The following is a 22,343-nucleotide window of genomic DNA, read 5'->3' as shown; positions in this document are numbered from 1 at the left end:
AAACTGGCACAAAAAAAATGCACCCATCTTTCATACTGTAGCACAGGGGTATGAAACTCACACTACGAGGTCCGGAACCTGCTGGTTTTCTGTTATACCTGATAATGAATTGCCCCACCTGGTATGCCAATGAAAGGGGAACACTGAAAACAAGCAGTGGAACTGACTGAGGTCCAGACTTAAATTTAAGGGCTAAAGTGAATTCAGGGGTTTGCCCCGACCGGGACTCTGACCCGGGTCCAGCGACTGTCAAGCCAACACCTTAACCATTACACCAAGCTGTCCGAATCTATATGAGGTTGCCAAGTGTTTGGTTAAGGTCACTACAGTACGTATCCATTGTTAGGTCATTCTTTCACCAAATTGCATTTTCCATAAGGGCAGTCTCACTATACCTATGGGACATTTTGTGTTTGGCAGAGTAATTTTCCAAAGGAGGCTACTGAGTGATTCATGCATCCACCACACAGTCAATCAAATACACCCACACATTTTTTAGCACAGAAAATGTCTGACAGCAATAATTCACAAGATTATGACCTGTTCTTTGTTTATTTATTTAAAATACATATGAAACAGATAAAGTAAAATTATATTTCAAATGCTTACTGCAAATTGTTACAAAAGTTATCACAAACTGTACATTTCATGACAAATAGTTACAATTGCTGTTCTTGTTTAATATACTATTGATGTTAGCATTATGCACACAATCTCAGCTAAAAAGCGCTAAATTCCTAAGCATGAAGTGTCCCGAAAAAGTAGAGGGTTGCCTTAGATATGCTTACAATATGACAAATCATTCCACAATTGATACGGAATGTGTATAAAGTCACCCAAAAACACAAGCTTGAGCTGTACAAATTATCACCAAACGATCCATATAAATACACAGTAACATTTTAACAAGTTTTCAACAACAAATGTTCTTAGAAGTAAACTTTAGATATATACAAGTATTCGCATTGTGAGGTCTATGTACAAATGTAAACGTAAAATATTAGCAATATAAAATACTATATTATATAATATATTCAAGAAACTTTGATCTTTGATATTCTTATACTACTTGAATATATTAACTTGCATGCTACAAGTACAAATACTTATGGTTTTTATATTGGGGCCAGCCTGGGAACAGAAGCATTATTATTTTAATGTGCAAAATAAATGAACAGTACACAGCCTTAGTATTTTCTATGTTCATATTAGTGATAGGTCATTCGCGAACTAGCAGCTCTTTTGAAAGGCTCTTTTTGGTGAACGTCAGGAACCTGAATCGCATTTGTGAAAGAGCCTTTAATTTGCCTCCCTGATTTGTATACTGCTGCTTTATGAGCTGCAAACTATGATTATCTGCAGTAACAAATAGGTAGTGAGGACAAAGCCTTACTCTGGTCCACGCTCAATTCTCAATTTCATTTTGTTCGGAATTATTATTTTTTTACTCACATTTTACAATCTGAGAAAACAGTATGCAACTTTCTAGCCTTTACATTAGATTTGTAAAAATACTTTTCATACATTTTTAAGCACTACTGAACGAAGAGCCATTTAGGAGCCAAATTAACAGCTCTTCAAGGTGAATGGAGCCGAGAGTTTCAGCTCACTGAAAAGACTGATACGCCCATCACTATTTCATATTATTACTCACATGTGCAACTGAAATTCATTCTAGTAATGTTTTCAGATTGAGTACTAAACTCGATATCATAAGGCTTTATTTCATAAGGCTTTACATAAAGTGATTGCAGAAGACACAATTACAATTGGAATCTGGGGCTAGGCCATAAGCATTTACAATGGACTGCTTGTAAAGAAAAATGAACTCAAATTAAACAAATCGCGAGCTTCGGACTATAATGTTCTATCTGCATTTTAGTCAAAATGTAGTTATTGACATAGCCTTGTTCTGTTCAATTCCTATATAGTACTCGAAATACCCCAATTCATGTTAAGTTCAAAAGAATTCAAGATCAAAATTGCTGATACCATTCAAAACAATGAGGGTTCAGAACTAAAACCAATTCTCAGAATCATCTTTTTGCAGATAGAACCTTATAGTGATTGATGGAAGTTTGTTTCCTTTGTCCCGTAAAGCTTTTTTTGTCTCCACAACTAGAACAAATTACTCTTCTAAATATCCATATTAATTTGTCAGAGACAATTTTAATAATCTTTTTTTTTTTTGCTATTAGAAATCATATTTGGCACATGTGAAATACACATCAAAGATGATATTTTAAAGAAAAAAGGAAAGCCATTAGCTTTAAAAAATAAATTACCTTGCTTCAAACCCATCATAAATGAGTTTGATCTCATTTGCATTGTTTTACTTTTCTGGATTAATTAGTAGAATGCATTTCAGCAATTATAAAGATCTCTATCAATTCCAGTAACAGATCAAATGTTGGGCAAAGTCTCAGAGAAAAATGACCTTGGACACTGAAATGTTCTTAAGAAGTGACGAGGTCAGACATGCCTTTCTGAGTGTATTGAGTTCTGGCGGAAGCAAATTACGTTGAGTGAGATTTAAATGCTTATAATCTTCAGTGTAGCAGCTGTGGGAACATTTCTGCAATTAAAATGTGTATCAATCAATAAGAAAACTTTTTGTTTACACAGTGCTTTCAGAAAGTATTTATACCCTTTGACTAATTCCACATTTTGTTGTTACAGCCTGAATTCAAAATGGATTAAAAAAATAATACATTCACCCATCTCCACACAATACCCCTTAATGACAAAATGAAAACAGACATTTTTGCAAATTTACACCCAATCAATACAAAAATGCAGGCTTGAATGAAAACTCCACGCAAAATTCCGTTGGCCAGCAAGTAGGAGGGTTTTCAGCGGATAAATTAAATCTATTCAACATGAGCAAGGGAACCATGCCTGCAAAGCTGGTTACGCACCTTCATAAGGTAAGTCTGAATACTAACTACTGACATGTGCATAGGAAAGCTGTGTGTAAGAAAGAAAATTATGCCTAAATCGGACCCATGGAGACTTACTCAGAAAGACTCACCGATGTAAATTGCTGCCAAAGGTGATTCTAACATGTATTGATTTAGGTGGTTAAATACTTATCTAATCAAGATAGTGTTTACATTTCTTTTTTACGAATCTTATAATTTTTCTTCTACTTTGACATGAGTATTTCGTTAAAATCGTTGACAAAAAATGACAATTAAATCCATCTTAATTCTACTCTGGAACACAACAATTTAAGGGGTGTGAATACATTCTGAAGGCACTGTCATTTTCAACATTTTGTTGCTTCAATGCTTGTCTCACTTTCATCTCCCACAAAAGAGTTGAAAACACTATGCTACATTGTGTGGCTACTGTTGCTCTAATCTCAGTTAATCCAGATTAAGTTCTTGGGGGAGACGTGTTAGTACAATTTCTAACGCGACTTGCGAAGTCTACACCCTCGTAAACTCTCCATCTTTTCCCAATCCTGATACATCAAAAAAAACAGTGATGAAAAACCCAAGTACCTAAACTACTCTGCTTGTTAGTCGACACATCCTATTGCCCCTAACAGATTTATGGTACCATTTATGTTAGGTAGTCTGTCCACGGGAGAATACTGCTGCTCTTACCACGTATTGCACTCTCGTTGATCCTATGACAAGTGAATATGCAACCCACTTGTGATATGGTGAGATATGCACCATGTTCTTTCAATAAATGGGATCAATTGGCATTCATTAGTGATGTGCCACTGGCACACTACTGTATGCTCTGGGATTGGACATTCACCCAGCCCTTTGAGTTGATAGGTTATCTGTGTTCCCTGTGGCTACGCCCAGGGCACAGCTGACTGGCTTGCCTACTGTATGTCTATGCTGACATGTGGTCTTAGAATCAAGCCTAGCCCTTTAGTATCACATCATCCCAATTGAAAATGGCAACTCACTAAATAACTGTGAGAGGAGCAGAATGCCTTGGGCAAATGTATCAACCAGAAAGTGTTGAAGTATGTTACAAAGTTTAGTTCAAAGTTTAGTTCTCTTAATGCCCACTGGTAGTATTGTGGTAATAACTTGCTATTCAGAAAACAAATACAATACCATTGGAATAAGAGGATGAAATCTCCATTTTGCAAAGCTATTATCTGATATGATGCCTTTCGGACCCAAGTGCCTCTCACGATGTACAATGGAAATAAAACTCTTGAGAAGTAAAATCAATTGTTTTCACAGCTATATACTGAATAGCTTGCACAGGACAGAAAACCGAATTCTGATAATTCAAACTGTTTACTCTGAGGAGTACACCATTGGTTGATTAATGCCATAGTACGAACCAAGATTAATTTTCCACTCCAGTCAAGCAATATAATACTGTAAATGGTATGTGATAAAGGTTACTGAAGCAATGATTCAGTTAGAGAATTCATCATGGATAACACTATTCAAGACACAAACTTTGGAAATTTGGAAATTCACATTAAATGTAAAATGTTGTGATTCCACGAACAAGGCATTCTCATGTGTGGTCCATTACCGCATTTCAAAATCAGGCCACATTATAGAATGTTTTTAAAGGCCCAATGCAGTCATTTTTATATCAATATCAAATAATTTCTGGGTAACAAATAGGTACCTTACTGTAATAGATTTCCATTAAAAATGATAAAAATGGCTTTTTAGATAAATACTATTTCTCAAGCAATCATTTTACAAGGACTTGTCTGGGAGTGGTCTAAGAGGGGAGGGGAAAACTGAAAACTAGCTGTTATTGGCAAAGAGGTTTGGAACTCTTTTTCATTGGTTATAATAACCAAAATTATTTTATTTCTAACAAGCAACTCTCAGTAATTTTGATCACACTTTTACAGTGTTAGTTTCATCAGCTGTTATACAATGATACAAAACAGAAAAATCCTATTGTGGCTGCACTGGGCCTTTAACTTAAAAGTAGGCTAACCCTTCCTGCAAGACATGAATTCAGTGCCAATGTTGCTTGTGTCATAACTCTGTAATGTAAAGTCCTGATTGATGATGATTAATGCAATAGGCCTATACGATTAAACACAACCTATAATGCTAATCGAACCTTGGCACTGGACATTTCTGTCTTTAACTGACAGAATTGTGGTTACTACAGCTGTACACATCTAGTTAATCTGCTATCAAGTCATATGGTTCCATTCGTGTTTCCTATGGAGTTTGTGGAGGTTTGGGGGAAGGACAAGACCCCTGGCTCTCAAAGCTTGTCGCTCTTCCTGGCCACTGTGGACAAAACAGACAATTAACAAGGGTTAGTTCAACAAGAGTTGGCTAGGTCTCCAAAGATGCTATTGGTTTGTGTTTTAATATCAATGTTTTAAAGTACCTGGATTGAAGAAAGCATTAACAATAGATTTTTATCCTACAAGTATTTTCAATTTAGAGGAGGACCATGTTATAGGGTGAGTACTCCTCCAATTCTTGTTTCTTTGTTCAAGCTAAATATAATGACACGGCTCTTTGTTTAATGCACAACTACAAGGTGAAGTCTTTTCCCTATGCAACCGATGGATCTAAATTCAACTACTCGTCTGACAATAAGGATTTCTCCGGAAAATAAAGATTGGAATGATTCATGCATTTTTCAAGGATATCGTCTTGTGTTCATAGATTGTGCTATTAAAACTCACATTCTCTACTACTCCTGAAGAGCAAGGAAAAGGGATGACCCACCAATATAATGTGGTCCCCAGTTATGGGAACACACCGTAAAAATCGAGCTAGTGACACCATCCTGGGTGGATATCAGGGCACCAACTCTCCAATTACTTTAAATGATTCTAGTTCAAACTAGCCCTTAAGTTTCTAGAATCAAAATTGGTCATTGTTCTAGTACAGACAACATCCTTGCATCTTTGTCATAATGCACTATTACACATTTCTGTTGAAATTGACAGGGTTATTTCCCCAAGCTCTATGATTGGCTGCAAGACCTCTGGCTTTATCTGCTCTCTCAGAAAACCAGAGTGATGCAGCGAAGCATTGTGGGAGCTCTGGAAAGTCCTGCAATTGACTTGTACCTCCTCTTACTTTGAGGGAAAAAAACGAACAGTCCTCTACCTCTCCCAGGGCATGCCAGTGAGTAATGGGCTTGCGTGGGTAGGCCAGCATCTCGTTCCAGTGGTACCTCCCCAGGCCCTCAGCATCTGGCCCAGTCCGACACACACCTATCACCTCGTTGTGGCCCACCCTGTGGGCATTATGCAAACACACACAAACATGCAATATCTTGAGTGCACAAAATATATTTGACACCTAAAAGCTGAGTGCTAGTTTGATTAAATAATTCTCAACCTAGGTTTGGTTGAATACAGTGAATTATGTGGCTCCTGAGCATTCTGGTAAGTGGTCATGATTATATTGTATAGCGGCGCTTGCAGGATTTGAGTGAAAAGTTCTGTTGATGAAGTTCACCTGAGTTCAAGTTCAACTCAAAGTTAAAACATTACTCATTCCACCTTCAATGTAAATGTTAAAAAAACAAGTACTTGTTTGTTGACTATATACACTGAGTATACCAAACATTAAGAACACCTTAATATTGAGTTGCGTACCCCCCTCTCTTTTGCACTCAGAACAGCCTCAATTCGTTGGGGGCATTGACTCTATAAGGTGTCAAAATCATTCCACAGGGATGCTGGGCCATGTTCACTCCAATACATCTCACAGTTGTGTCAAGTTGGCTGGATTTCCTTAGGGTGGTGGACCATTCTTGATACACACAGGAAACTGTTGATTGTGAAAAAAACGGCAGCATTGCAGTTAACACAAACCGGTGCGCCTGGCACCTACTACCATACCCTGTTCAAAAGCACTTAAATCTTTCACCCTCTAAATGGCACACATCCATGTCTCAATTGTCTCAAGGCTTAACAATCCTTCTTTAACCTGTCTCCCCCCCTTCACCTACACTGATTGAAGTGGATTTAACAAGTGACATCGAATAAGGGATCATAGCTTTCACCTGGTCAGTCTATGTGATGGAAAGAGCAGGTGTTCTTAATGTTTTATATACTCAGTGTATGTGTGTACTTGTACAAGCATGCTTATGACCACCATCTGTGTTGAATTGTGGGTGTTGTATTTAGTGTGGTCACTCACCGGTCATAATCCATCACCATGATGGACAGGCTGACCTGTTCCACGTTCTCTGGGGGGATGTCAAAGATGATGGCCTCGTTGTACACCGGGTTCAGTGTGCTTTTCTTGGTGGTAGTTTTCCGCTTCTTCAGCCTCCGTCCGTCACAGAGCAGGGAAACCTTTACATAGGGATCTGTGTGCCACAAATAACATCTCCATGAAGTCAGTCGTGTAGATTGCAGGTAATGGCAACCAGTGGCGTGTATTCATGGATGCCAAGGGAAGGCAGGCTTCCCAAAATATTTGACCAATAAAAAAATGCAAATATATCAATCATTTATCTTTCGTCTCTCTCGGTTTTTATAATTTTCCATCAATTCGCAAGTTGCTGAATGTCACTGAAGAAATCATCAGAGATAGGAAAACAGCGCCCCTCTGTCTCAGTATGTGTAGCCCATGTATCTGATGCTGTCTGGACCAAAAGAGTATAACATGTGGCCGCCATAGCATTTGATGGATGCCAGCAAGCAATTGGCCTCCCTTGATAACATTGAGCTCAACTGTGGGTTGTCCTGGTGCAGAAAAACACCCCCCAAGGGAGGCCAGTTTAGATTTGGCTTCAGACCAATCAAATCACTTCCGAAGCAAAACCTTATTTTCAGAAAAACTTGTCTGTTTCTGGTCTACTGGTGTTGATATCCTGCAGTAGCTAGCTTGCTAAAGCGTCTCTTTCCTAAACCATGGATCGAGATGGTGATTTGGACTCTGTACAGGCCAATGATTATGAAGGTGATTCTGATCTAACTATAAATGAATATGTTGTGCCACTGGCCTGAGACGATTGAAGTTCAATATGTAGCCTAGTAGGCTCAGGTTAACTAGCTAGCTAACTTAGCTGGTTCATTGTTGCCAATGCTAAGAAGTTAGGCTACCTAGCTAGGCCTGCTAGCCTATGATAACAAAAATATAAAGTGTATTGTATGACAGAGCCATAGACCAATTTGCTAACATGAAAGAGAGGAGGATGGCATTGGAGTTAGGGTTGCATATTTTCTCTCTATTTTGCAAATGTTCCATCCTTGGGCGGTAAATCTCAGTAACCGGGTTCCTGCCATTCAACCCTAATTGGCGTTCAACTAGTCTACAAGTAGGGTGAGACAAAATGTTTTGTTTAACTTGCGCGCACATGCACGTACACACACACAGAAATCAATACCATGGACTGCCACATGATATTTAGCAACATTGATTGGACTAAAGTGTTTTTGAGATCTTTAAGTTTGTTTTCAGTATATTAAGCTGAGCATATATAAATTGAGCATTGTTGATTGGATGTTTAAATGTTTAAGTTGAAATGGTGCTGGAATAGCAGAAGCAGTGCTCCTGTTGTCTTTGTGCTGATCTGTGGTAACTGTGGTTCTAAAATCAGTAGTTGTTCGTAACTGTCAAAAAAAATGTAATTGCTTGATCATGCTGCAGGTGATATAATTGTTTGTTACATTAAATATTTGCTTTGTGGACTTCACCAGACAGATGTTGTTCTCCTGTTTTATGATGAAACTAATGTATGTGTAGTTGAATTTATTCTGCCACTGTGTGACTTGTCTTTTTGTTGTCGCGGCCTAATTATATATCATGGTGGTGTATGAACACATGGGTTATAGAGCAAACAACGCAATTATCACAGCATAGGTTGTAATATGGCTTTTTTACAGGCTTGGCTTGCTCAGTGATTTACCCACACACAGCTACTGATGGCTACATTCAATTATTCAGTTTGGCTAAATCTGGTGATCTTTTTTTGACAAGGTAAGTCAAAATGTATCTTCTATTACAATTTCACCACAAACAGTGAAAACACATGAAAGAAGTATCTCCCTGACTACTCTTATCTAAGGCACAGCATGTTGCCTGACGTAATTATGTTTTTTGATTCTTTGCTTGCTCTTTTAGAGCTTAACAGTTTATTATATATTTCTTTTGTTATTTTTCTTTTTTATTGAATATCCAAAACATACAATATACTTGCAGTGAAGCCACTCAACAACTACACCACACCGGTCATCCAACAGACTCCCATTCATAGCAGCACACAGAGGCATCCAGGGTGAACGTCCTGCTCAAGGGCACGTCGACAGATCCCCCACTGTGGCAAAATAAATAAACGGGGACGCGAATCCTCCGAGACCCCTCCTACAGTACCCCCCCACAGAAAAATAAAATTAAAATAATAAATATATAAAATTAAGTAATAAAATGTTTAATTAATTCCATTCCCCACCCCCCAAGAAGCCCCTAATGCACCAACCACCAAGAAAATGAACTCAAAAGAAAAACAAAACAAAACAGAAAACAACAATGGACATCAAGGACAACTAAAATCATAACAGCAAGGCCAACTGTATATGTTTGAGTGCTTGTCTGGCACTGTTTACATATGTGTATCCCTGTGTATGTGTGTATTTGAATGAGAGTGTGTGTATATGCATGTGTACAAACACCTGCACAGCATCAGCCGCAGGCAAACCGGCATTAACTGTAAAAACTCTGCCCCTCAGTGTCATTCAAACTGACTTTATTATGTTTTATTTTGACTTTATTTTTTACCATCATTTACAGTTGTCCCTCATTGTTATTCAGAGAACCATCATGTTTTAAGGCCCAGCCTAAATGGCTGTCAGTATTGTATTGTTGTTACCTGAGGAGCCAGTGATGTCCATGGCTTTGAGGTTCCGGCACTTGATGACGGTCAGGGTCATCCGTCCTGCTGTGGGCAGGTAGCATAGAGAGTACATGATCTCCCCCAGATCCACACTCTCCTGGAGAAAGACAAGGGGAACACTGCATCAAGGAAATGGCACTGTTGCTGTAGAATAACTATTTTAGGAAAGCAATTAGCGCAAATTGCTTTAAACAAAGTATGAACACCCAGGTGTCCTCAAAACTGAGAGAGAACATTCTTACAATGGGTGACGAAACTAGAACAAATCCAAACATTACCAACAGAGGGAATGTGTATTCAAAATGGTGCCCTCTGCTAGTGATTTGCAGGATGTGCAAAGATACAAGTAAAATGAGGATTGTGATTGGTCACATTAAGGGTTTTAAAGCGCTACCACTTCTAAATATTTTGCTGTGCTAATTTTAATTTGGGAGCACCAGTGCTCCTAGAAAATAATCTGACAGATAAATTGTTGTAATGATTAGGTTTCGCTGCTTCCGAGTGTCCTAGAGGTTTGTGACCGTGTTGATTGCATCATTACTCCAGAGAAAACTGCTGGTCTCTAGCCCAAACCGTTTAAAAGTTGTGACCCTTATTACCGATGCTACATTTTGTTCCTTCTATTGCTCTTTGGCGATGCAGCTCCATTGGCGGGCCGCATTTGGTATTCATTAACGATGCTCAATGGTTGCGTGTCACGTCGTCGAATGTTCCGTCGGGCACCAGATTATTATAACATAATGATGTGGTAAACTGATACGTAAAATACCTATCCAGGCGTTGAATGGTCTGGCATGCGTCAGCAACACCTGGGAAGATGAACGCCCCCCATGTTGTGGGCCGTTCTTAAACTACTCACAGGCCGTTAACACCGTGCTCAGTAATGTTACCTCATTAGCTAGCTAACAACCTGGTATCTTTACCAGTATATCCAAACATTTGGGGACACAGAAGAATGGAAACGGGTTAGCTTCTTCAGGAGATCAATGATCAAAGCAATAAATTACAGATATGTAAGTCATCACTGAAAGTCACTGACATTAAAGATCATCTCCATAGGAAAAAGTGTTGTTGTTTTTTACACAATGTAGAAACCTAATATTTTATATTATAATATGTGTATCAACATTTTAGCCTTTATCATAAAGAAATGTATTTCCATAGTTACATATTAGTTTGCATGGTACAATATGTGCTTCAAAAGTAGTTAGAATTCAAAAAGGCTCACTAAAGGCTGTGACTCAATCAATTTTAAAATCATATTTTCTGGTACTCTAAATTTTAATGTGATTCTCCTAACTTTTTAAGATGCAAGGACCAACATTTTTATTTATTTATTTAGAACCCTGGTTACATTGCCTCTATGACAATGTCTCTGTATAAAATGGACAATAACTTTAAAACTAACAAAGATCCCACTCTGGTATATCAATAGTTTTATATTTGCAATATTCATGTTTGTATTTTTCAATATTCATAAATGTGTGTAAATTATTATTATTGTTAATATACAATATATACAAAATACTACTCATATTACAGAGAAAGTTGTAAAGCTTCATATGACACCAATTTGAGCTTTATAGCACCTACAGATGAAACACTATGGAGTCTTAAAGGAGGCCTGGGTACTTCAATTACTTATTTCTCATTTATGCTTTAGGATACTACAAAGGACCAATTCTATGGATTACATTTCGTGAAAATCCCCAAAGTCATGGTCTTTTTTTTTTGGCTCTCATGAGGAATCACCTCAAAACAATGTGTTTATGGATCAGTTTAGACTGGAGCACTACTGTAGTCTGAGCAAACAGCATCAGATGGACTGACTTGAAAGAGAAGAACATGAAGAAGAACATGTACTGACGTGGTGTGCTTGTATTGATACCTAATCGGAGTTAATAAAAAGCACTCCAGAGATAAGATTTGATTGGCCAACCAGAGAACACAGAGGACTGACTGGGAGGCATCTCACTAGAGCACTGATGTTTGTTTAGTGTGTTTATGTAACAGTATAATTTTTAAACCGTCCCCTCGCCCATAACCGGGCGCGAACCAGGGACCCTCTGCACACATCAACAACAGTCACCCACGAAGCAGCGTTACCCATCGCTCCACAAAAGCCGCAGCCTTTGCAGAGCAAGGGGAACTACTACTTCAAGGTCTCAGAGCAAGTGACGTCACCAATTGAACCGCTATTTAGCGCACACCGCTAACGAAGCTAGCCGTTTCACATCCGTTACACTCACCCCTTTTGACCTTCCTCCTTTTTCCGCAGCAACCAGTGATCCGAGTCAACAGCATCAATGTAACAGTATAATTTAAAACCGTCCCCTCGCCCATACCCGGGCGCGAACCATGGACCCTCTGCACACATCAACAACTGACACACACGAAGCGTCGTTAACCATCACTCCACAAAAGCCGCGGCCCTTGCAGAGCAAGGGGAATTACTACTTCAAGGTCTCAGTGCAAGTGACGTCACCGATTGAAACGCTATTTAGCGCACACCGCTAACTAAGCTAGCCGTTTCACATCCGTTACATTTACATACACTCTTAGAAAAATGGGTTCCAAAATGGTTCTTTGGCTGGCCCCATAAGAGAGCACTTATTGGTTCCTGGTCGAACACTTTTTGGTTCTCGGTAAAACTCTGTGGGGTCCAATGTAAAACTCTCCGGGGAAAGGGTTCTACATATAACCCAATAGGGTTCTACCTGGTACAAAAATGGTTCTTCAAAGTGTTCTATGGGGACAGCCAAATAAATATTTTAGGTAGATAGCACCTTTTTTCTAAGATTGTAGTTAGAAATTGATCTGTGTGTTCTCACAGAATGTCACCATATAAAAATAGACTTAGAATAAGGGTCGCATAAGAGTTGCTCTCCATGGACAGAATCTTTACTTGGGATAAGTTGGTGCAGTCTTCCAGTGTCATCAATGTATTGACATGCAGGAGTTTCACAATAAAAATATAATGTGAAACAGGATGCCTTCCCAGTCCTAGAAGTTCTGCACATCAAAACAGTGTCAATACTCCCCCCAGAACTCCATCCATGGTGTGTTCCAAAGCACCACCCCCACCCACCTAACCATTGTGAGCTCCGACTAACTTTGTGTCCCGTACTTTCAATCGTAGCACAGACACCCACACAAACAGCTGCAAGGCGGGAAAAACTCAACGTCTCAAACCGTGACCCTCATAGGCAGGTCATAGGTTGTTTTAGGCATTGACACCCCTCCCATTTCCCTGCCTGGTTTCTACCCATGCAATTGACACAAAGGGTCACATGCATAAAAAGACATCAATCTAGCCCAGGGAAATAGTTTTTGAAATACAATACATAATAATCTTCAGCTGAATGTGAGGCATGGCTAGGGCATATTAATGTCATTTGTTGTGACAAATTACTTTGTGCAATTTTGCTTCCACATTAAATTGAAAATTGCTTGAAGTGTAAATATAGAGGGTTTTTCGAATTAGGCTAACCTCTGATTTTCCTGTGTTTTTTCTGTTCATATGTAGTTGCATACAATTTTTTCAGAGAATTCAAGGAAGTAGGTAACACAAAGTACACACTACTTTGGTACACCAGAGCACGACATGATCAATTTATTGTTGTCAGACAGTGACGAGTAAAGTCACCGTAAATGGTCATCTCCAAATACATTGCATAAAGGAAGACACTTTTAAAAGGACTCTCGTTAATGTAAATTAAAAAAGGTGGAATGAAACACTGTCAAAATAAAATGATGGCAAACTGCATTTGCTATGAGTCATTATCCATTCAAACATCCTTATCCTCATTCCCCTCTGTCGGATGGCAGTTCAGGCAATGTAATTGCCCAGAGACATAAACTAAATCAACACAGGAAGGTGAGATAAAATGTTCCCAAGAGAGACATAAATAACAACCAAACACCAGACAAAATATATGTCTAACCATTAACAACAACGTAGGGAGACAAAATAGATCTTTGAATATTTACAATAATTGTAAAAATGTTCTTCTGTTGTAGGCAATCTTGAAAGAAGTCTCACATTATATTCAATAGCCCAGCTCAATTGTAGCTTTCATAATCAACACTATCAACCACAGTCAAAGTAGCAGTTAACTTGATGTCTGTATGGATGCTCAAGCTTTTGAAAAAGTGTCATTTCCTCGCAGCACACAGTAAACATTATGTAACACTTACAAACTTCCTGGAGACAGACTACACATTGAGGTAAACACCATGGCTGTTGACATGGGATAACTGCATCAATGTCCAGCCAGTCCCCCTCCAATGGCTTAAAACCCAGACTTCTTTAAATTCACCTAAACCTGCCTATATAATGTGAAAGAAAATGGTGTAACTTTGTTGGCCAGAGTCAAATAGTACCTGTAGAGGTTAGGGCTCAATTGTGCTCTTGATGATTAATCTGAAATCCACAGTGCACTTTCTTTCAAGTTGATCCACTCTTGTTCTGTTTTCCACAGTATACCGTTCAGAGATCAACTGATTAATTAACCATTAATCCATCTCCATGACCATTAGACACAATAAATACCACCAAAACACACAATAATATTCATAAACAGAAGCTGTTGAGTAAACAAACTGTGATAAAGCTACCAAGGCGTGAAAGTGTGTGGGCCCAGATAAAACTGCACTATCATACCCAAGTATGTCAGTGAAGAGATAAAGGTGAAGAACAAAGGAGAATTGTGCCAGTGGCTATATTTAAGTCTACAGTGTGTACTTCAGTTTTCGGAGGTGTTGTGTGGGTGCTTGGATTCTAAATTCACTGCTCCTGGCAATGAGGTTATACAACACATGCAATTTACCAGTCATGTAATACAGTGCGGGTGATTCCAAGACTTAAAACCTTATCCAATCAAATAATGCACAGAGACTTAAAAATGTCAAGTGTTTCCTTAAATAAATCAGATTTTGTGCAGTGCACGACCCCATCAGAAACTATGCAAATGTTAACTACGGCAGACTGACCACAGCTCCACCCTGAAATCTACTCCACCATCATTGACATTGACATTTTGAGTAATTTAGCGGACACTCTTATCCAGCGCGACTTATAGTTACGACCTACAGAGCCATCAGTTGTTGAGATCACTGATCCAATGATCTCCACACATACTGATATCCTCCATGTACTACACCTATCTCAACTAGCTGAGGCCCAGCCCACTCACCGTGGTCGCAGCGTGAATGTCCTTCCACACCACTGCCTCCCTTGAGAGGTCGGAGAGCTCAAAGAGGTTGTCCACCACCACCTCGCCGATCATGTCGTGGCTGGTGAAGCGGTCAAAGTCGTAGACACTGAAGTGCAGTTTGCGGTTGCACAACTGGTCGTACTCCACGGGGAAGCAGAAGGCCTCGTCGAACGTGGGGTTGAGCGTCTTGCGGTGGACCCGCGTCTGGAACTTCTTCTGCCTCTCTGGCAGCAGGTAGATCTTGACGTAAGGGTCGGAGGTGCCAGTGAAGTCCTTGGCCGGCAGTTCCAGGGCCTTGAGGATCGTGACCACCAGCGCCTGTTCCTCGTAGTCGTAGAGCAGGGAGAAGCTCAGCTTACCGCACGTCTCCACCGGCTCCTGGGTCCCGTCCTCGGAGTCCACAGACTTCTGCTTGTAGAGCTCAGGCTTGATGCGGCCGATGCTTACGGTGGACGACTGGCGGATGGGGATCGTATCCATGCTGAAGTCCACACTCGTCACGTTCATCTGGCGAGGCAGATGGCGGCGGAATGAATTGTGCCTGTTGAAAAAGGAGATCAGTCATCTACGGTTCCTGGTACCTTTCAATACGCAGGTTTCCATTGACCCAGGGTTATTAGACAAAAGCAATGTCGCAACAATAACAAAACATTGAGACGTGTAATGGAAACTACAGCTATAGGTGAAATGTACTAAAGATTGACAAAATTTTTATCTGTTTGACAGGGGTGGCAGCCATTCTTTTTTCTTGTTGATGAAACTAGTTTACTTCATTGGTGTTTTTACAATTCCTTGCTTCTTCTTGTAGTTCTAGTTTTACTGTTGGTAGGAAAATGTTTGTTGAGATTATTTTTTGCACTTTAATGTTGTTAGTCCATTCTCTCAGCATTAACGAGAAAGATGTTACTGGCTTTAAAGTTTTTATTTGACCTTTATTTAACTAGGCAAGTCAGTTAAGAACAAATTCTTATTTTCAATGACGGCCTAGGAACAGTGGGTTAACTGCCTGTTCAGGGGTAGAGCGACAGATTTGTACCTTGTCAGCTCAGGGATGTGAACGCTCTAACCACTAGGCTACCCTGCCGCCCCAGCAGTAGTGATGTAGTTACTTTATGATTGAACTCTTACGGAGTTCAGAAGCTACGTGACTCTGAGTGAGTTGTTTTTCACAGGACTTCTTTTGGAATATAACATTACCTGGGATACCTTGAGCCCAGGTCCATCTACTGATAATGACTTACATACCTTGAGCAAACCACTGTTCTGTACTTCTCCCGGTTGTCACCTAGCAACTGATAACCCCTATCCCCCCCCACTGACGCCAATAAGAAGAGCACATTAATCCGACACGGTTAGTATTGGTACAAATTTTCAAATCTAACCCTAACCCATATGGGATATGAAAAAACATCACATTATATTCAAACCTCATATGAAGAGGTGCCTTGCATGTTCTAGCAAATGTTCTGGGACATAATAAGACACAATGTTCTTTGTGAAGGATACTTCGGGGGTCCTATTATTTCAGACAAGGGACATCAATTTACAACCTCCCATGATTCCTACAGTTGTTAGAACATTCAGAGAACGGCATCCAAGAGGATGAATAGTATACACTGGAAGAGTTGATAATGGAGGAGGCTGGCAGATTTCATCCACATTTGCCCACAGATTCCTCTCTGTTGTGTCAGCCCTGACCCAGAATCAGTTTTACCATCCCAACTCCAGTAAAGACATTCTCTCTTTCTCTACCTCTCCCTACATACGCTTCTTCTCCAGAGCCACATTCATTATTTTCTTCCATAAGATAACAATTTTTCTGTCCTCCACTTTCTCAATCTTATAGGATCAGGGATGGGCTCTCAGTCTCAATACTCACATTGAACCTGTGTGCTCAGTTGGTAGAGCATGGCACTTGCAATGCCAGGGTTGTGGGTTTGATTCCCATGGGTGACTAGTATGAGGAAAAGTACAAGAATGTATACATTCACTACTTTAAGTTACTCTGGATAAGAGCATCTGCTAAATGTTTTTTATTTTATTTAACACTTCTAGCACTGAGATGCAGTGCCTTAGACCGCTGTGCCACTCAGGAGCCCCCCCAAAATATGGTACTTCTCGCAGGTGTCAGAGATCTCTGTTTCCGCCCGTAAAAAAAGTGACCAATGAAAATGTCAAAATTTTAATCTCTCGCAGGGAGGTAAATCGTACAGTAATAAAACAGCATGACAAATCCCCAGTCTCATACCACCTGGCGCTGTTTATGGATGTAACATATGATGAGGTGATGTACTGATATATACTGCTCTGTAGCATTTTATCAGAAATTGGTGGAGGAATGTCTGAAAATCACAATTTGAGTAGACCTGTACATTCTGAACAAGACTCTCTCTCTCTCTCTGACTTTGCCCTTGCCCTTGGACATTGCCTGTTTAGAATGTGTCTGCACAATGCTTGAGCAGTGAATACTGATGTAGCTGTCGGAGAGGATCGATGTTAACAGAATGTATCTGTTGCTCTTCTCCATGGTAATCACCTGCTCTGCAAGTCACATGGTTGCAAAGCCTCATAGTTTTGCCCTGAAGGCCAGAGTGACACCAAGCGTCTCCTCCCACCTCATCTCGCATGAATACGTTATCCACATCTCCTAAAATTGATGCATTCATGCAGTGTATCATCATCAAATTATTCCTAATTACTTGGATGTGCTATAGATGCAGTCCTTACTTGTGTCGTGATTGTGATGATTTGTATTGAAAATTATAGATTCGTGCTTCAGATTCAGCCGGACTGGTACATGTATATTTAGATATGTGTAGCCCTTTCCTGCAGTCAAATGACCTAGTGGCCTTATGGGTGGAATATTATTCATATTTTTCATAATTTCCTAATTAATAATTAATGTTAAAAAAAATTAAACAGCTGAAAATCTGGTGTTTCTATGTCAAACAGTTTTGTTATATTTCAGTCTTATATGATGCATATCAAGTGTAATATTAGGATTCAAACTCAAAACTGAATGCATTTCAACTCTATATCTGACATGGTACAGGTGTCTTCTTTTTTAAAAGTCCATAACCATGTGTGTGAGGTCTATACTTTTGTTTCAAGTTAGATTTGTATAAGACTACCAAAAAACACTCTCTGTGTCCCTGATTTAGCCCACTGCAGTAAAAGGTTTTTAAGTGTCTTACTCTGAGAGCACTGGGAAACATACTTTCAAGAGATAAACAGTAACATGATGATAGACCTGCCATTAACTTTACTGATCATACTTTTCAATCATATACAACAAGTCCTCTCCTTCTTTGAATCTTTCCTTATCTTCTTTTTTCCCCTTGGATGAAAAGCTTGCAAGAGCATCTGAGGGAGATTCAACTCAAAAAGTGATGAGACACTATTTAATTAGCCCTTTCTGCCCCTTCGTCAGTGTGTAATTCATGAAAAGCGCCAGGCTCTATAAATTGCATCAACGTTCCTAATGACAAACTAAAGCAAGTGTCAATAATGGCTTCCTGCAGGAGATGGAGTGCAGCTGCTCAGTGGGTCTCAGTCGGACGAGCGCCCGCAGCACGTCAGTTCTCAACCTGCGGCGGCGCTAATTACAGACGCGCTCGTTTAAACACAGTCCCCGAAAACAAAGAGAAGAGCAGCTGATTGTTTCATTACCGGGGTCGCTTACCGCTGTTGCCATGGCAGCGTGACTCACGCCCGCCCAACACAAGACGTGACCTGGGGTGATTACAGGGTTTCTGTGTGTGTGAGGAGCAAGGGGGCGTGCTGTCACCCCGTTGACAAGCACCATGGGAGATGTTCCTTCAGGTCATCTACTGAGCATCCAGTTTAAGGTCATTCGTCACAAATTCTCCTGAACTGTCTTATTGATATTTGTCATGGCTATACTTGATGTGTAAGGTTCAAGTGTTATCATTTGTCACTTGATGTCACTTGTTTGAAAGCATCATGTTCATAACCTTCACTCACAGGAGGTTGGTGACACATTAATTGGGGAGGACGGGCCCGTGGTAATGGCTGGAGCGATTAGTATGAGCCATCCTCCCCTGAGCAGCCTCCGCTGCCTTTGCTATATGTGTGCACAGCTCTGTGCATGCATATGACATAACATAACACAGAAATCCTTGGAACCAGTGCCACCGAAAATGTATACCAACAGAATGTTGAGACCTAGTGACAGGAAAGTGACTGGGACACTACTCTGGGAGAGGTCCAATAATGTTACCTGGAGGACGAGGTGGGGTCGGTGGTCTGCCTCTGAATCTTGGCCTGCTGGCCCAGCCTCTCCCTGAGAGCCGTCTGCACCTCAGCAGGGATGTCTGGGGATGTCTGGCTGATCTTCATGGCCGCCTCCAGCAGCTTCACAGAGCTGCAACGCCCGTTCACCTTCACCACTGGCACAGGCTTCTTCTCCTCCTCCATTGGTGCCACCTTTTGGAGGGGTGTGACGGGCTGGGGGGGCGGCGGAGGGGCCTCGGGGAGCCCGACCCGGGGGCCATTGTCGACGTGGGACGAGAGGGCCTTGCTCCTCCAGATGGGCCAGCACAGCTTCCAAAAGACAAAGAGAGAGACTACCAACAGGGCGAGTCCACAGAAACCCACGACCACAGCAAGGAGACTGATAGAGATGTCTACGAGCGACCACAGGGATCAACAGTGACAGATAGAAAGAGTGACAGAGGGAGAGAGAGGACGGGCAAGCGATGGTCGGAGCATGATAGACAAACATGCAAGAGAAAAAAAGAGAAGAGAGAAAGCAAGCTGTAAAAGAGGAGGCTGCAAATGCCCTCGTTAGGTAAAGATCAGAGGAAGTTAGAAAGTCATACAGCTTCATTCCAAGACATTCGCATGGACAGGACAGATAAATCGCTCTTCATGGCCATATTTGATCAAGTTGACAATTCAACTTTCGGAAACCACAATACCCTTCCTCTGCAACTATATACAAACCAAGATTTACCACAGGCGGTTACAAAATGCATTATGCATTCCATTGTGTGCATGTTACACAATTGTATGGTTTCTTATAAATAAAGTTGGACAGTATACGCCTGTGTGTGGATTGCAATGTGCAGGAGATTTGTTCTTTCTCACTGATAGCACTGCATGATGTCATGTTCTTTGCTGTGTTCTGTCTCCATGTTATTCCCTCTCCTGTTGCTCATTCACTCTCACAAGGACACTTATGCTTTGTGGTGCACCATCTCAAAGCCATACGTGAAAACAAGAATCCAGATCTATAGGCAATAATCAGTCCCACTTTATATGAAGTGGCACTAAAATCATCTATTTATTTTTCAGACTAATAACTTTAACAGGTATGCTAGACCGCTGAGATTTACAATTCATTTAAGTTGGTTTGCAAACGTAAATGTAGTTATGGAAATTACACAAGCAGGTAGGCCTAGGCAGTTATCAGTTCATCAAGTAATATAATACATTGTGTAACTGTGTTGTAATTATCACGAATTTGACTCCATTTAGTTTAGAAGAGCAAAAAACTACTGCAATAAATGCAATCTAGCAGACTGACCGACAAAATTCAATTTCCATCTGTTAGGCTTTACGCAAAATCAGAGACGTTATTGCACCAGTACCAACGCTGCTACAGTCTTGTGCAACTCACTTCAACCCCGAGGGAATAATGACATGCTGTTAAGAAACTCGACAAAAAATACATATGCAGAATGTAGAACTGTTTTAACATCTTATCCAAGCATTACCCTACAATTAAAAAGGCACTGATGAGTGGGCTACAATATAACTTTCACCAAATCAACGAGGGAGACATTATCAAGCAAATAAATGGGTTTATTTGACAGAAGGGAATCTATGTTTAAAGCACGAACTGGCAGCCAACAGTATGACTAATTTCAGACATGCCGGTCAGTTGGCGCATGGTGGAGTCAATGAATGCAGGATCACTGAGATCTCCTCTTTCAACAAGCTATCGGTCTCACACAATCAGACTATCACACCATCAGATTGCACACGCCAGAACCAAGCACAATGACATGGGAAAACGAGCATACATTGATGCTGCAACAGGTGTAGTCTTTTCCCTTTGCAGACAGATGTTTCACCTGTTGAGCGTAGCTCAAAGCGACATGAGGACACAGCACAACCCCTCCATGATTATTTAACATTCTAAACATGTTGTTTTCCCCCTACAAGTTACGCTAGTCCTACACTTAAGTCGCGCATCTTACATGATTATATTGCAGTGCTTCAAGGGGAAAGTTGAGTCGGCTGAAGTTTAACTTAACACGCATTTTACTGTTCAACTCATCATTCTCACACGACCTTGTGCACCTTGTGCAGCAGGTTGACGCCAGAGAAACCAAACCATGACACAAGAGGGATGCAAGCTTTAAGGAGAGGGACAGGAAGAAAAAGTTGCTTTTGACCTATTTACCTGCGCTCCCTTTACCTGGTATGTTGCTCTCCAAGGGAAATATAGCCGAGCATTTCTCCCCATCTACATGCCCCGCTAGACAGAGCTCCGTAACGATCTGAAGGGCCCTTTGGCACAAGCTGATGTTGTCCTCCGTTCGGACACTCATGTCTCTCCTGTTAAGCCATTGCACGCTGGAGGAGCCGGGAGGGCGGTGATTCATTTGGCCACCTTGCGCGCCGCGGAGTGCAGCCTCTTCGCGCCAAAGATCAGAGCGCACACAAGGCGTCCACATCCATAGCCACTGCGCAATGCCGGGACTGACTTCCAGCGCGCTTCTTGTGTTTGAACAAAAGATTCCTCAGCACTTAGCGTCCACCAGCCACTGTCCAATAGGAATGAAGCACCGGTTAGGCAAGACCCTAGTGTTGGAGTTATACACTATTGCGCTATTTGATCTCATTAGATTTGGACTAATACCAATGAAGCTTGACATTACTTCTGTGAATGCCCACAGGTTCAATCAGAAGCCTGAATAGTCTTCCAAATATTGTTCCTGTGCCTAAGGTTTACTATAATGACATCTACAAATACTATTTGAAATTATAAACCTTGGTTGAATAACAAAGATTAGTCTCCTCAACCTACATTATACTAGTCTTTTTTTGAGAGGACAAATATTCCTTTCAGAAACACATAGTCATGTTAATATCAACCTAACACCAGAATCTTAATTAGCCAACTGAATTACCAAGAGAGCCCACAGATATTGAAAGGGCAAAGTAAGAACAGTATCAACGAACTAGTCACAGGGGACAACAAATTGAAATCCAATATGCTAGTACCAGTACTGTTCAACATTGTAAATATGTGAATTACATATGCAACGATGC

At 40.6% G+C, this 22,343-nt stretch overlaps 1 protein-coding gene across 2 annotated transcripts; it reads right to left on the bottom strand.

Moving 5' to 3' along the window:
• Window positions 1-547: 547 nt before the first annotated feature.
• On the bottom strand, window positions 548-21,734 carry LOC135514997 (synaptotagmin-10-like). Of its 2 annotated transcripts, XM_064938783.1 has the most exons (7): window positions 21,472-21,734; window positions 19,282-19,687; window positions 15,021-15,582; window positions 9,802-9,922; window positions 7,125-7,296; window positions 6,084-6,213; window positions 548-5,246 (listed from the first exon to the last, which is right to left on the bottom strand). In XM_064938783.1, exons 1-7 carry the CDS (start codon window positions 21,671-21,673, stop codon window positions 5,175-5,177), a joined length of 1,665 nt encoding a protein of 554 aa, XP_064794855.1. In that variant the 5' UTR covers window positions 21,674-21,734; the 3' UTR covers window positions 548-5,174. The 2 variants fall into 2 exon arrangements, with proteins under 2 accessions (XP_064794855.1, XP_064794854.1); XM_064938782.1 differs by lacking the exon at window positions 21,472-21,734 and having other exon boundaries at window positions 19,282-19,551.
• Window positions 21,735-22,343: the final 609 nt, after the last annotated feature.

This window comes from Oncorhynchus masou, chromosome 26, assembly GCF_036934945.1.
Source record: "Oncorhynchus masou masou isolate Uvic2021 chromosome 26, UVic_Omas_1.1, whole genome shotgun sequence".
Lineage (NCBI taxonomy): Eukaryota > Metazoa > Chordata > Actinopteri > Salmoniformes > Salmonidae > Oncorhynchus > Oncorhynchus masou.
Note: the sequence above shows the minus strand (reverse complement) of the source record. Positions and strands in the feature narration are given on the sequence as shown.